This window comes from Canis lupus, chromosome 1 (genome assembly GCF_003254725.2).
Source record: "Canis lupus dingo isolate Sandy chromosome 1, ASM325472v2, whole genome shotgun sequence".
In the NCBI taxonomy this organism is placed as follows: Eukaryota; Metazoa; Chordata; class Mammalia; order Carnivora; family Canidae; genus Canis; species Canis lupus.
This window is the reverse complement of record NC_064243.1, coordinates 93,978,995-93,993,612: the sequence shown is the minus strand read 5'-3', so window position 1 is coordinate 93,993,612 and position 14,618 is coordinate 93,978,995. Positions and strand designations below refer to the sequence as shown.

At 41.3% G+C, this 14,618-nt stretch overlaps 1 protein-coding gene across 5 annotated transcripts in view; it reads right to left on the bottom strand.

Moving 5' to 3' along the window:
* Positions 1 to 540: 540 nt before the first annotated feature.
* Positions 541 to 14,618, bottom strand: part of RIC1 (RIC1 homolog, RAB6A GEF complex partner 1) — a 145,411-nt gene continuing 131,333 nt past the window's right edge. For 4 of the 5 annotated variants that reach the window (XM_025423535.3, XM_025423536.3, XM_049092960.1 and 1 more), the window contains 9 exons: positions 12,862 to 12,978; positions 11,683 to 12,411; positions 10,120 to 10,278; positions 9,896 to 10,032; positions 7,987 to 8,273; positions 7,163 to 7,354; positions 4,245 to 4,422; positions 3,905 to 4,093; positions 541 to 3,136 (listed from right to left, as the gene is read on the bottom strand). In XM_025423535.3, coding sequence (XP_025279320.1) covers positions 2,848 to 3,136; positions 3,905 to 4,093; positions 4,245 to 4,422; positions 7,163 to 7,354; positions 7,987 to 8,273; positions 9,896 to 10,032; positions 10,120 to 10,278; positions 11,683 to 12,411; positions 12,862 to 12,978 — 2,277 coding nt within the window. In that variant the 3' untranslated portion in view covers positions 541 to 2,847. The remainder of the gene's footprint in view (positions 3,137 to 3,904; positions 4,094 to 4,244; positions 4,423 to 7,162; positions 7,355 to 7,986; positions 8,274 to 9,895; positions 10,033 to 10,119; positions 10,279 to 11,682; positions 12,412 to 12,861; positions 12,979 to 14,618) is intronic. The other variant, XM_025423538.3, reaches the window with a different exon arrangement.

Sequence of the window (14,618 nt, the reverse complement as noted above, 5' to 3'; positions counted from 1 at the left end):
AGGACAAAGAGCGGTAAGCATCCAGGTGTCCCTCAACTGGTGAATGGACAGAGGCAGTACATCCATAAAGTGGAACATTATCCAGCCTTAAAAAGGAGTAAGTACTAACGTACGAAGATGAACCTTAAAAATGTCCTGCAAAGTAAAAGAAGCCACACAGAAAAAGGCACAGGTCAAGGAAACCAGGGAATCAGACTCGCTTGTAATCCCACCTGTTAGAGACGGGGCCCAGTCTCCTCTGTACTTAGATGGACAATTGTATTTGGTGGAAATCATTTTTATTACATTCTGAACATTCTCCGTGTCCTCAAGATGGATTTCCCTTGCAAGCTTCTACAGTCAGGCATATAGGATCCTGCCAACTCTTGATATTCCTATTCTAAATAAATCTAAATTTATTCTAAATTTTAAATCTGTCTGAATCTGTAGTTACTTCATAAGGAAAATTCTAAGAGGTGGAATTACATAATGAAAAGAGTGTTTCCGTGGCTTTTAATAAATATACTTTTTCTGTTAACCTGAGGTGATGAATAAACAAAGTTCATGTAGTGGTTTTATTGCCCTTTACCAAGTAAAAAAAATACACATTACAGAAGTAGCAGCAATTTTAATTACAAGCAAAGGTCGACTTTACCCCTCAAAATGACTTCTTGTTTTGGTATCAGCAAATAATTTAAACTTCAAATAGTTATACTGAATACTTAAATTCATTGGTTAAAATTATGGCTTCAACAGTTGATATATGTGAACCAAACAAGGCAAAAATATAAATTAGGAAAAAGTAAAATATATAACAAATTACCAAAAAAAAATTTCTGTAAACCTGCTCATTTTTCTGTCTTGGGGCTGCCCATTTCTATTACCTGAAAAACAAGTGCAGAGCAAAGATTCATTCACGGTGTTAACCACAGGAGTTCGGTTACCTACTGGTGCCCTGCTTTTAAGCGTGCAAGATGAACCCAGCAGCACATTCGGAGATTTGAAAGGATCACAGCTGTTTACAATGGTAAATCATTTTATTGACCGTATATTCACACCAAACACAAAAAGAATGCTAGTTCTCCTCCTAATGGCCTAGGACAGGAGGAGTTTCCGGTTCGTTTCTTGCTGGGCTGCATGTACTCACAAGGGAAACATTTTCGTTCTTAAGATTCAAGGAAAGGTGGTTTAAAACAAAGGCTTAAATAAAGTAGCACCAGAAAGACTAGGTACCATCATCACATCTTTCACCCACTTGGGAGTTCTACTGTGTGAAACTATTGCACTTGTTGTAAAAAGTAAATGATAGTAAATTACCAAATTCAATAATTTAAAACAGTTTGATGAATTCTGAACTAAGCAATTTCAAAATGCTTTTGAGTTTCTCTGCCAGGGAAACCCGGGCTAGGACAACTGTGTCTAGCCATTTACTTTAAAAAGCAAGGGTAGAGGACCAAGTTTTATTTCTAAACTGTAATTGCACTATGAGAAGAGAGGCTTTTTTACATAGTGGTATGAATTTGGTCCACATCAGATACATTGTTATTACAAAAATAAACAAGTTTGTTTTTGTAAAAAATAACATTGCATTCATTTGTTCAAATTGCACAGTACAAACAAGCTATGTAAATTAATACTGATATAAGATAACTGGAAGTACATACAGTGGGTACATGTTTAGTCTGAAGCAATTAAGGAGTATGCAGATAGGTTTTCATAATGTATGAAAACTAAAAATTTAAGTCATATCTAGAAATACATAAAATATTTTAAAAGTTACAATGAAGAATGCATTCTTCACATAGTAATTTTTAGTAGCCGTGATAATACAGGATTCAGCAGTCTATTTACATAAAGGTCCATTTTTATTCAATTTACAAAAGCAATAAATAAGAAACTACATTAATTTGCACAAAACCTGTGTCATTTCATGATCAGTGTGACCATTTCTGTTACTGTATGACCAAGCCAATAAACCTGCTTTTTTCTATGAAGACTGCTCCTATTTGGAAAGAAGAGCAAGCCCGGTTTCTATTCCAAGAGTGAGTATAGCCATGCAGAATCCAGCATAAAACCTTACAAATTATAATATAAGCCCTAAAAATATGAACAGTGCCTTTGAGTATATTTACACAAGAGTATTCACAAAAAGATACAGTTCTCTGATAAAAAATAGTTTAGTGGTATCTAACAGCATAATTGGTAAGACCCCCAGACTTCTGCCCACACTGATCCAGCAGGCATCAAGCTTGCTAAAGAACGCAGGCAGGCTGACTCACAGGTAAACAGCTTCCATCAAGTCAGGACTGGGATTTAATGGGCTAAAAAAGCCAAGGAGCATGTCTCCATCACAACAGCCACATGTTGTGCCAGGGCAGGCATCTGCTCAGGAGGCCCAATTAGGGAGTCCAGTGCTCTCGATCCAAAGGGCCATACCGGTAGCTCAAGTACCTGATGAGCTACAGCAAGCACCTTAGCATTTATTTTTAAAAAGCAATCTGGACACACGCTGAACCAGAAAACATGTAAGAAGCTAGAAGTAGTGAAAAAGTAGGCTCATCTAGGGCAAAACAATCCCTATGGTTTAGGAGCTACCATTCTTTAAGAATAAAACCAAAATATTCTCATGTACAACTGTACAATACTTTATTTCCACTGCAGCTTAAAAAATTTTTTTATGAAAAATGATTTGATCTCACATTTTTATGGAGTCAGAGATTTCTTAGAGAGAAAGAGTTAAAATTTAATAATACCTTACCAGAGTCTCTGAGTTCTCTCCCTGGTTAAATCGTCCAACTAGGTCACAGTGTCCTCAGTTGTACGCTGCCGCTAATTAATACTGCCCGTGGTGATGGCATGCCACTGTTGTTAGGACACAGAACAGTCGTAAGTCCCATCCTGAAAAGATTCCTCCTCCTCTGCTAGGGCTGTGTCGTCCTCTTTCCGGCTGACCAGACTGCTCCCTCCGACCTCGCCCTGGGGGATGCTTCCATGGCCCGAGGAACCCCGGCTCTCCTCTGCCCGGGCACTGGTGTGTTCAGGAGTCTTACCCACAGTTATTGGCTGGAAGGCTTCAGGCTGGACTTGCTCCTCTGTTAGATCACTGAGCTTCTGTACTTGTGGCTTAATGGTGTTTAAAAATGGCTTATATCCAGGACTAAATAGAGGGGAAAGGAAATTAGCTTTTTATTGCCCCATTCAAAATGTTCCACACTGTTCTGGATTAACTGCTACTCAACACAGACATAGTGAGGTCTCCATGCTAGATGATGTGGGGAGGAGAGGGGGCACAGAATCAGAAGGAAAGGCTTCCTAGGATCCTGGCCAGGACAGTGGTTCCACTCCTGATGTGCACTGTAGGTCTTACATTTCTGAGCTCTAGGAGCAAGGACTGACATTCTTTGTCCAATGGTATTAGAATTAAAAAACCTTCACAGAGTAAATCTTTACTGAGTGAATTTGGCAACTGAGGAAAAAACTAGATCCAAGTAAGGGAAAACCCAAATCCACACATGATTGGTGACAAAGGGCTAGAACCCAAGGCTCTTCACTTCTATCTAAGTAACTCTTACTTTGGGCTTGCTGGTAACTGCTATGGACTGTTAAATTCACACATGCCTAAAGTTTTTAATCTTTTCAAGCAGATATTTTCAGGTTATTATTACCAGCAATTCCACAGAACTACAGACCTCAAGTTCCAGTCGAATTCTAAGATCATCTGTACTGTGTTCATTTACCTATATGGCCAGACATAGGATGAGGACTAAAGAGAGAAGAAGGGAACATGCGAGAGCATTTTTATTTCTACCAACCTAAAAAATCTCCAGAGAAGTGAACCAGAACTAAACCTTCCTGAGAAAGGATAGGACTTGGCTGAGGATGGCCTAGGTACCAAGGTCACAAGCCTAAGGAGCTGTGCGCTTACCAATCTGTAGAGGCCCATCGGTCTACAGCATGCAGCCCCGTCCTTATGTTCCGTAACATCTCTCCATCTACCTCTGAAGACTGGGTGATCACTAAAATCTGGTTGATTATTGAGGATTCTCTAAGAATCAGGCCTATGACAATGCACCAGTCCAGACATCCCGCCTCCATGAAGATGTGTAGCAAGTATCTGTATGTAAGCAGAAACAGAACAAGCGACACTAAGAAGGCGCTAGCGCTGCAGAGAAGGCCAGTCATTATCAGGAACGTAGTCCCTGTTCCCTATTTGCCAAAATATCCTGAGGAGGCATCCTGTACTTCCAGGATGCTGAGGAACTCACCGAAGCTGGACTTGGGACTTGTGAGGCCCCTTACTCGCCAACTCCATGGAGATGTGCTCCAGCTCTGACGGAGTCAGACTGAGCGTAGAGAAGTTTTCATCCACCATTGTCCAGTCTCCGTCCACCACGGAGCTACTTTCTGTCAAGTCAGTGGCTGAACCAATACTGCACTCGTCACCTGATGAAGATGTGCCACAAGTTACCGACTAGCTTCATGTAGAAAATATGCTTCATTTTAACTATTAGCCGCTTCTCACATGTTGATTTCGGCTCAGAATTTTGAAACCCTAACATTATATCAACTGATAAAATTCCCATGTTACATTCACAGTTGTAACTATTTAAAAAAAATCATTAGAGAGAGAATCAGACATTATGTGCCTTTGGACGGAAAAACACACTACCTATGTAGTAGTTTTGCCTGCCTTCAAAAAAATCTAGCTAGAATTTGATGAGGTCTTTATTTTTTTTTTTTAAGATTTTATTTATTCAAGAGAGAAAGGCAGAGACACAGGCAAAGGGAGAAGCAGGCTCCCTGTAGGGAGCCTGATGCAGGACTCCATCCCAGGACCCCTGGGATCATAACCTGAGCCAAAGGCAGACGCCCAACCACAGAGCCACCCAGGTGCCCCTGATCTGGTCTTTAAATTCAATTACTAATTTACAACAAATACAGAAGTGTTAAACCATGAAGATGCAATCACCAAACTCCACATTTTGAGAAAATCATGGAGGCAAGTCTCATCCATGACTAAACTGCAAGGGGTACCAAAAAAAAAAAAAAAAAAGAAAAAGATGGGGTAGGGGACATCTTGGTTGGCCCAGCTGGTTAAGCATCTCACTCAGTTTTGGCTCATGTTGTGATCCTGAGGTCATGAGATCAAGCCCTGTGTTGGGCCCTACTCTCAGCACAAAGTCTGCTTGAGACTTTCTTTTCTCTTCCTCTTGCTCCTTCCTCCCCTCCACGTGCTAAAATAAATAAATCTTAAAAAAAAAAAAAAAAAAGATGGGAGGTGACCAATCATTTTTTTGAAGATGACAATGTGTGAACGTTATCTGAATCTTGGTCCTAACCATAAAAAAATTTATGACACTATGAAACAACTGGAATTTGAATACTTACTGGATATTTGATATATCAAGGAATTACTGTTAAATTTTTAGAGTGATATAAATGGAGTTACAGAGTTGTTTTTTTAAGAGCCCTTTTAAAGATACATACTGAAATATTCACAGATAAAACATAGGTCTTGGATTTGGTTCAATAATATAGGAAAGGATCACATAAATTTGGTCATGAGTTGGTAAATAAGTAGCTAAATGAGTAAATGAGTAGCTAAAGCTACTCATAAGTAAATGAGTAGCTAAAGCTAGGTAACAGATACATGGGGGGGTAGGAGCAAGGGTTCCATGCTACTATTATCTCTAATTTTTAAGTATATTGGAAATGATTTCTTTAAATAGAGTTTTCTTTAAAAAAAAAATAAAAAAGGCAGTGACATTACCTTGTATCTCTTAGGATGGCTACTATAAAAACAAAACAAAACAAAACAAAAAACCCAGCTTGTAAATGTTGGCAGTATGTCAAGAAACTGGAACCCTTTGTCAATGTTGGTAGATTGATAGCTCCTCAAAAAATTAAAGAATAACCCTATGATCTTGCATTTCCACTTTTGGGTATATACCCAAAAGAATTGAGAGCAGCATCTTGAAAAGCTATCTGAACTCCCCTGTTTGCTGCAGCATTATTCACAGTAAACAAAGGTAGAAGCAACCAAATGTTCATCAATGGGGGACAGATGGATAAACAAAATGTGATATATATACACACACAATGGAATACCATTCAGCTTTAAACAGGAGGTAAATTCCCACACATGCTGCAACAGGCATCAACTCTGAGAACATGAGTTCTGTGAAATAAGCTTGAGTCACAGAAAGACAAATACTGTATGATTCCACTTATATGAGGTTCTCCAGTAGTCCAATTCATAGAGACAGGAAACAGAACAGTGGCTGCGAGGACTGGGGAGGGTGGATGGGGGAGCTCTTATTTCATGGGTACATAATTTTAGCTCAGCAAGACAGAGTTCTGGAGGTGGGCTGCACAGCAATGTGAATGTACTGGATCCTACTGAACTTGACACTTAAAAATGGTTAGGATGGTCCATATTATGTATATCTTCCACAATTTAAACAAAACTGATGGCAGCTATAAGCTTCTCCATGTAGCAGCAGTTCCAGAAACAGCGATGAGAGACTGAAAATCCAACCCCGAGCAAGAGCTCAGCCAGGAAGGAAACTACAGACAAGTAGACTAACTGCTTCTTCCACTCCTGTAACTGCCGAAGCCTCAGCACCATGAACCACCATAAAGCTCTTCACCAGTGACTCCACTAATACTGTGAGAGCAGAGACTGGCTCTCAGTTTTTGGTAGAGGGCCAGAAAGTAATCTAGGCTTTGAAGACTAAGAGGCAAAAGGAAGAATATTATGCACGAACTTACAAGAGGAAAGGAAAATCCTATAAATTAATAAAACAAGAAACAGAAGAAATTAAGTACCATTTTTTTATGATCCATGTGTACTAATGAGAAGAATGGTATTCTTTCCACAGAGATAAGTTTGCTTACTTCAAGTTCAGTTAGTGTTTCTGTATCTTCAAAATCAAGTGCGAAGTTTCATCTATCATCACTGGTCTGTAGTGAGATTTTAACCTATTTCGTTCATGTAAATACAGCGAAGTCTAGTTAAGGCCAGTGTGGCCTTGTTCTAGAAACTATCCACCTCTCTAGCAGATTCTAATGACTAATCCTCGAGGACATTATCTTGAAAGACTGAAGCTCTATTTCTGAAGTGCTAGAGCACAAGAACCTCCAAAGGAACTAAGAAAAAGCTAGGATTTAAAATGACATTTACCTTTATTAGATAAAGGTGACAGGAAGGCGTCTTGCATCTGTGGTCCATGTGACGAGGCCGTGTCAATCTCATGATGGGTGGGGCCGATGTTGCCAAGCCAGCTCTGACTTCGTTGTACATTAGAGACACCCGTGTCTATCTCAAGGTTTAAAAAAGGGTCTGCTGATTGGGACTTTAACAGCTGCTCTCCTACTGCAAAGGCAGGCCCCAAAACAAGAAAGTGGGAATTCAAAAGATGCACGCACCAGTGTTCCCAACTCAGTCATTTCAGCTTCTTTCCCCACTACCCATGGACACTGTAAGTTCAAAGCCAGTGAAACCGCATTATCCCCCCACAAACCAGGCAATCCGGGCTGGAACCAAGGGGATGCCTGTGTAATACCATCTGACAGTCAACATACATCATCAGGTCTCTTATTAGCACTAAACAGAATTTATTCTGTTCATCTTTTAAGTGTTTTTCCTTGGTTCTTATGAGATGAAGTTTCCAAATGCCACAATAAATTAGGTGTTTGTTTGTATTTTCATAATAGTCATGAGAACAGTCTTCTTTCAAAGACCTGGACTAAAAATCTTTAATTTTTCTTTCATCAAAATAGTTTCACTTTGTCTTCTCCTAGATTAGAAGATGGCTCAAACTCTCAAAGATGCATTCTTACCACTTCTCTGGAATGTCCTATCAGATAAATCACAACTTAGCTTACTCTGAATTCTATGACTAACCAATTTCAAAACTTCCCACAAGAGCAGTGTGGTAGCTCCTCTATTCAGCCAACTTTCACCTTGTTGATAATCTGAGATTGAATGAGACAAGCCCACATTACCTGTTCGGTATCTTCCATTCTTGAAAGGAGAGCTGAGAGAGGAGGCTGGGATGATGGGCAGAGGCCACAGGAAATCTTTGTGGAGTCTCTTCAGAGCCAGCACAAAGTTGTCCACCCGTGCGGCCCGCGTGCGCTCCTTGCACAGCCAACTAATTAGCTCAAAGCCCAGCTGGGCGGCAAAGCAGCCGAGGTCCTTCAGCCGGACTTCTTCCAGGAGACGCCGAGCATGTCTCCAGAGCATCATATCAATATACATGTTCTCAGCACAGTCACTGTCTTTGCTCCACCTGTAAGGAGGAGCACAAGAAAGCTACAGAAAGTGTTCCTGGATGACTTCACACAGTTGTACGCAGCAGCTCTGATAATGCTGAGGAGGAGGTAAGAGGCCCAAGATGGAGTCTGGACTGAATGAAGACAGAGCACCTGGACTTTCCTCCTTAAGATACCATGAGCTGCTGAACAATACCTAGAACACGGCAGGCTCTTAGAACATACTCATAGAACGGAAATATGGAAGAGGAAAAGAAAGGAGATGGACAAAGCCAAACCAGTAGGAGGGTGGTGACTGGCTGAAGGTAAAAAAGGGAGCAAATAATGCTGTATCTGAAGAGCCCAGTGAAAAGAGGTGAGGAGATCAAATCAAAGAAACTGAAAAGAGAGACATAAAGTGAAATGAAGTCTGTCCATGGGAGTGGGAGGTAAGGACACAGAAACATACAACTGATGCTTAAAAAGTTTTTAACTTGGCTGTACATAGTCTACCATCCCTTACCCATATGGGCTGCTGTGGCCTGACTGGTTTGGGAACTGGGTGATGTGGTGCCTTCAGTGAGTGCCAGATGACTGTCTGGATTCAAATCTTGGCTCTGCCACTCACTACTTGTGAGCTTACTTTCTGGGCTTCTATTTCTTCACCCACAGCACGTGAGTAACAACAGTGTCTACCCTTACAGGTTGGTAAGGATGAAAAGACATACATGTGTAAATGCTTAGAGCCATGCCTGGCACATACTGAGCATTTAATATGTATCAGCCAGTAATTACGTTCTTCGAGGGTAAGGCTGAGAAGCTGCTGCTTGCCTGGCAATCATAACATCTCGTGGTTGCATCTAACTTGTATACAGCCCATGACTGTGTGTGGAGATGTTGAGAGTAAGGGTGGTATAAATGGCTATGATAAGAAATAGTAGTCAAATATCACGATAGGAAATGTTCAGTAAGTTCTCACTATGTATCAAGCACTGTCCTAACAACGAACACAGTATAAAAGAAAGGATTAGGGGAGAGAAAAGACAAGAGAGAACATGTAACAAAACAGAGAAAGGACCACAGGGACCTCACAAACCAGAGGAAATTCTATTTTATGTTTAGTATGGGCTCATAGTAACTGCCCAGGAGACAATAACCCATCTGTGGGTGATGTAGGCTTCTGTCTTCAAGACACACTTCCTCTTGGCTCTCCCACTGTTTAAAGACTTCTCCAGTCAAGAGAGTCACAGGACAGTCAAGTACATGGGGACTAAATTTTATGTTTTTGTCATGAGGTAGAGCTGGAAAGAAAGGTAAAACTATGGACTATAAGAAAGCTTTTGGATTATGTGCAGATTTAATTATCTTCCTTTTTATTCTGGTCCTCTACTATCAGGGTAACTTGAAATTAGCTACCTTCAGAATGGGTACACAAGACCTACTCTAGGACAAGGGACAGAAACTCTTCAAAGAGTAACACAGTGAACTTTGGAGGACAGAAGAAGGGAAGCATTTTGTGTGATCTCCAAGCTTTTTGGAAATGGAAAAATGAATTGCCTTTGATCAAATGACTGTTCATAAGATCCAATTTAACAAACTGCCCTGAAATGCAAGTGTCACAGAATGCCCTAAAAGCAGGAATGGCTCATTATTCTTTTACCTTTTTCCAGAAGGACCAGATGGCATACTCAGTGTTTTCTGTAAGCTGAATTTACTAGCAGGAACATTTTCAGCTGACTGGGATAAACTGATGCTTCGATTCCTGAAGAACTCAAATCCACCACTTGAACTGGGTTCCTAAGATTACACATGATGTGTGGTATAGTTAGAGAAGATGCCATGCAGGTGGATGGCCTAGAGAGGCTGTGCAATTCTGCAACCAACCTGAGCTGTAGGCGTGGATGGAGGGGTCTCTGATTCTCCAGAGCCAATGGCTTTAAGGAATCGAATCATGTGTCGACACAGGTCCCATTTGCCTTGTTCCAGGGCTGTGTTGAATAGAAGGGTGGCATGTTGCCTACTAACTGCTGGGACTTCCATATTCTACAGAAACAACCAAAGACAAGCATTCCTTTTATACGGTGATTTGCGAAGCATGAGAAATTCTTTATCTCTATGATTTCTATACCAAAGAAGGAATGCAGCTACACCTCTATAGGGGAATGTTTAATAGTAAGAATAAAAGGATCAATAAAAAGTATCATGCAAGGAAAACACTCTGCTGGTGTACTATAAATTAGGATTTTCTGAACTGCTACACTTCAGATACCTTGATTAAACCTGACCCATATTCTCTCTTTCCTGGTTCCCAGCAACTCTGCAAAGTGGTTATGCCATTCCTATTTTACAGATGAGGAAACAGAGTTCAGTCACTTACTGAAGACCAGCAGAAAAGCAAGAACACAAATCTAGTTTTGCCGGGCTCCAAAAGGCTCAGGTCTGCCTCCTGTGTGTTTTTTGTGGCTGTGATGAAAGTATTCCTGGCTCTGGGCAACAGGAGGTAGAACTGCTACACAAAGAGTCCTAATTCTTTCACAAACTTAATCACATCGCTGGCCTTGGCCTTCAGGCGAAAGGCACCTGGTAGTATAAGTTAAACTTTAATTATGATCTATTGATCCACAGCAATGCTGGAATTGATACAGAGACAGTGTCCAGTCTCACTGCTGGGCAGATCACTTAAAGTCTAAGGAGTGACCTAAAACAAAAAACAGCAGCATGTATTTTGTTTCTATTTTTATCATTCTGTGGCTTTTTTAGACTAGCCAAGGAATCACAGACTTTCAGGGCCACTCCACTCCGCCTTGGCTTGACTACTTCCTCTGGTTTCCATCAGCTGTCTTGAAGTTTATAAGCTGACAAGAAGTGTGATTTGGCAGAGTTTAACCCAGTCTATGGCTATCTTCTTATATTAATGAAAACAACTTTGCAGTCATTTGAAAGAACCGCCAAGTGCAGCCTATCACATCTGTATCAGACTGATAGGAACAACAACTATCAAGCCCTTTTGTCAAATACATAATGACACAAATTTTCAGGAGTCTCAAAGAACCGTGTGCTGTGAGAGAGATCACTGTGGCAGGCCCGAGTTTTGTCAGCTTGCAATGGGGACCCCACCATCAGGAGTTCTGCTAGGATGACCCAGGCTTTACCCAGAGCCCCTTGGCACTTGTGCATTAGGAGGAGACAAATCTATCACTGTGAGAGACTCGGACAGAGAGTTCAAATTAGCTATTAGCTCAAACCTACTAATATTCAAAATAATTCTGTATTACTGCATGTCCTATGCAATATGTTCATTTTATTGTATGTATTATACTACACAGAATAGAAACCCAGACTGTACGGATCCTTTGAACACAATCACAGTGCCAACACAAGACAGAGTCCCCGCCTCTCAGTTTAAGCTCATTAATTTCTGCACCTTCCTAAGAAGAGAACTGTTACCTGTAAGATAATAAGGTAAGAGGCAGCTGTGTCCAAATCCTGAGCCATCAAGCATTCCTCAAACAAGTCCTTGGGGTTTCCAACAGCTGCAAAAAGGTAATTCCACAGGGCATATTCAGTCTTCCGTGCACAGTGAACAACCGTCTGCAGGAAGAGGGGGAACTCGGTGATAAATTTCGCCACAGTGGGAAGCAGAGGGTCGGGAATGGGTTCCCGTGAGGTAGCTTCTTCTTCCAGCACTTCGTGGAGCATGAGCTCCAGCACATGAGGGAAGTAAGGGAGAGTGGCACAGGACTGGGCTAAGAGCAAGGCCTGCTCCCCAAGGTTCCTGACCAGCAGCTGACGTAGAATGTGGTGGAGGTAGATCTGAGAGGTTCTCTCCACAACACAGTAAGGGAACAGCACCTCCAGCTGCTCCCGAGCACTGTTCCGAGCGTACAGAGAATCATAGAGTAAAGTGTCATTGACAGCACCAAGGACTAATGCGTCTTCAAACAGAACAGCCAGGGGGTAAATATTGATGTGGAAAGGCAGCATGATCCGCTGGGACAAGAAGGAGTGGGGTTTGCGGTGATCCCTTGGGAAGAGAGGCAGCCAGACTTTCATGCCTGCCCCTCCACAGCTCAGCCAGAGAGCTTCCAGAAGGTGACGCTTTTGTTTATTTGCTCGACACGTCGTCCAGACATTTTCAACAGACTGGGCCAGTACAACGGGAGGACAAAACGGCAACTGGAGAAGCAAAGACAAGGAGCAATTGTTTTTCCTATTAAATCTGTATATTCTGAAGTTCCTCTGCATTAATCTCTTAAGTCTTTCAAAATGATAGCACAACTTCTTTTGAGAAAGTTAGGGGACTCTATAATTAGAGTTAAGACTCTGCCTTTCAAAGTATGTGTATTTACATCTAAAAACAAGACAAAACAAAAAAACCCACAAACTTCACCAACCTATCCTACTTTCCCATTAGAATTAGCAAATAATAATGCCCAAGCAATAACACCTGAAGTATGGAACACTGTATGATTGTTTCAGGATGTTCTTACCCTTCACAGTCTTATACCTGGAGGCTTAAAGACTAATATATACTTTTCCAGTTTCCAAGTCACAAGATAATACTCTCCTCTTAAATTCTTTTATTCCTTTATCTTTAATGGTCTACACGACTTGAATTTTACTCACCAGTTTCCTTTGGTTAGGGTTACTGTCCTTCTCCCGGATCTGAGGGCCCGATCTGTCCCTCTGCATCATGATAAGCTGTCCTGCAAGATTGAGCATTATGCTCTCTGCATCACGAGCCTGAAAGAAAAATTGGATTTAAGCAAATATATATGTTTTCAGCATTTCCTCCCAAATCCATATGGTTTACAGGTGAGACCACCAACAATATTTACTGTGTACCACGTACAGCCATTCTGTCAGGTGATGTGGAGAACAAGCTGCTTTCTGGCTAGGGTAGAACGTGCTTTACCACAATGCAATGAATGAGCAGTACAAGTGAACAAACGATTGAGGGCAGAGCTGAATTATCCTGATAAAACTAGGAGAACTTCAGAAGTCATAAAGATGAGAGATCCCTTCAGTGACCTGCTGGCATAGCTACAGAAGCTTAAAGGGTGAGGTGGGCCTCCAAGGATTAGGACATATAGGAGGAAGGAAAAGGGTGGGTTCTCCAGCTGAAGACCATCAGTGTAAATGATACTGAGAGGAACATTTCTTCTGGGAAAGTGTGAACGATCAGACTAGATTAAGACTATCATGAGAAAAATGCTGGATGGTAACAGACCTTCAATGAGAGACTGGAAAGACAGGTTTAAAAAGGGGGGGGGGGGGCAGGAAATAAGCTACTACTTATGGTTCCTGAATAAGGAAGTCATTAAAAATTCTGAGTTATTCAGAATGGCTTACTCAGGAGAGGCAGACATCACAGGTGTTGACTTCAGGCATGAGTGAAATAATCTGTCTTTTCATTATGGAAAATTACACCCAAATCCTAAAGTAGAGAGCCTAACATGACTCCCCATTAAACCCTCTCAACCTGGCTCAACATGGCAGAGCACTGTTTTAAAGTGAATCTCAGATAGGAAGTCTTTTGTCACTTGTAAAGAAGAAGAGCATCTGGATTTACAAAAACAAAAACACAACTGACAGGTGCCTGAGTCAAGAGAGGCATGAAGAGAAGTGAACTGAAGGTGATTTTGGAGTACTGCCTTTACCCAGGCTGGGTGCTAGAGAAGGTGGGGTTACCACTGACAAGTTACAGGAGAAGTTAAGGAAAACTAAGCAGTTCTATTTCACTGCTCGCTGTATTTGAAAGTCTTAAGACTTTCACGTAAAAACATTGAGAGAGAGGACTAAAGACGAACATGCCAGAATCAAAGTGAGGTTGGGAAGCTGAAGGAAACAGACGTGCTTTCTGAAGCAACGTCTGCAGGGCCGAAGGCGAGCTTCTGAAGGCACAAAGGGCATCAGCAGAGCAGACTGTCACATAAACTGAGGAGGAAAGAATGATTACTCAGAAGCTGCGGGAAGGTGTTGCAGTGTGAGGCTTGCTGACAGGCTGAATTTATTAAGCTGTCATCATTATTCAGGGTTCAGTCAGGAAAACAGCAGCCATCCTACACATTCTGTTTGCAAATCACTTACACAAAATGCTCTTCTGGACTGCCCTGCAGAAACCATTAGAACTGTATATAAGAAATGGCAAGAGGGTCCCAAAGATTCATGGATCTTACCATTCATTTTTGTGTTAGACCATATCCAGGGAGGTAATAAGGGTAATAAAATTTAAAAAGAGAAAGAAAAAGATAAAAATCACAAAATCTCCAAGCAACTGTCATAAAGCCCAAGAACTTTACTTGGATAGAAGTCTTTGGTTCCCCAGTTAGCATATAATGACATGAAAAGTAAAGATCTACCTCCCCACAGCACATGAGAAA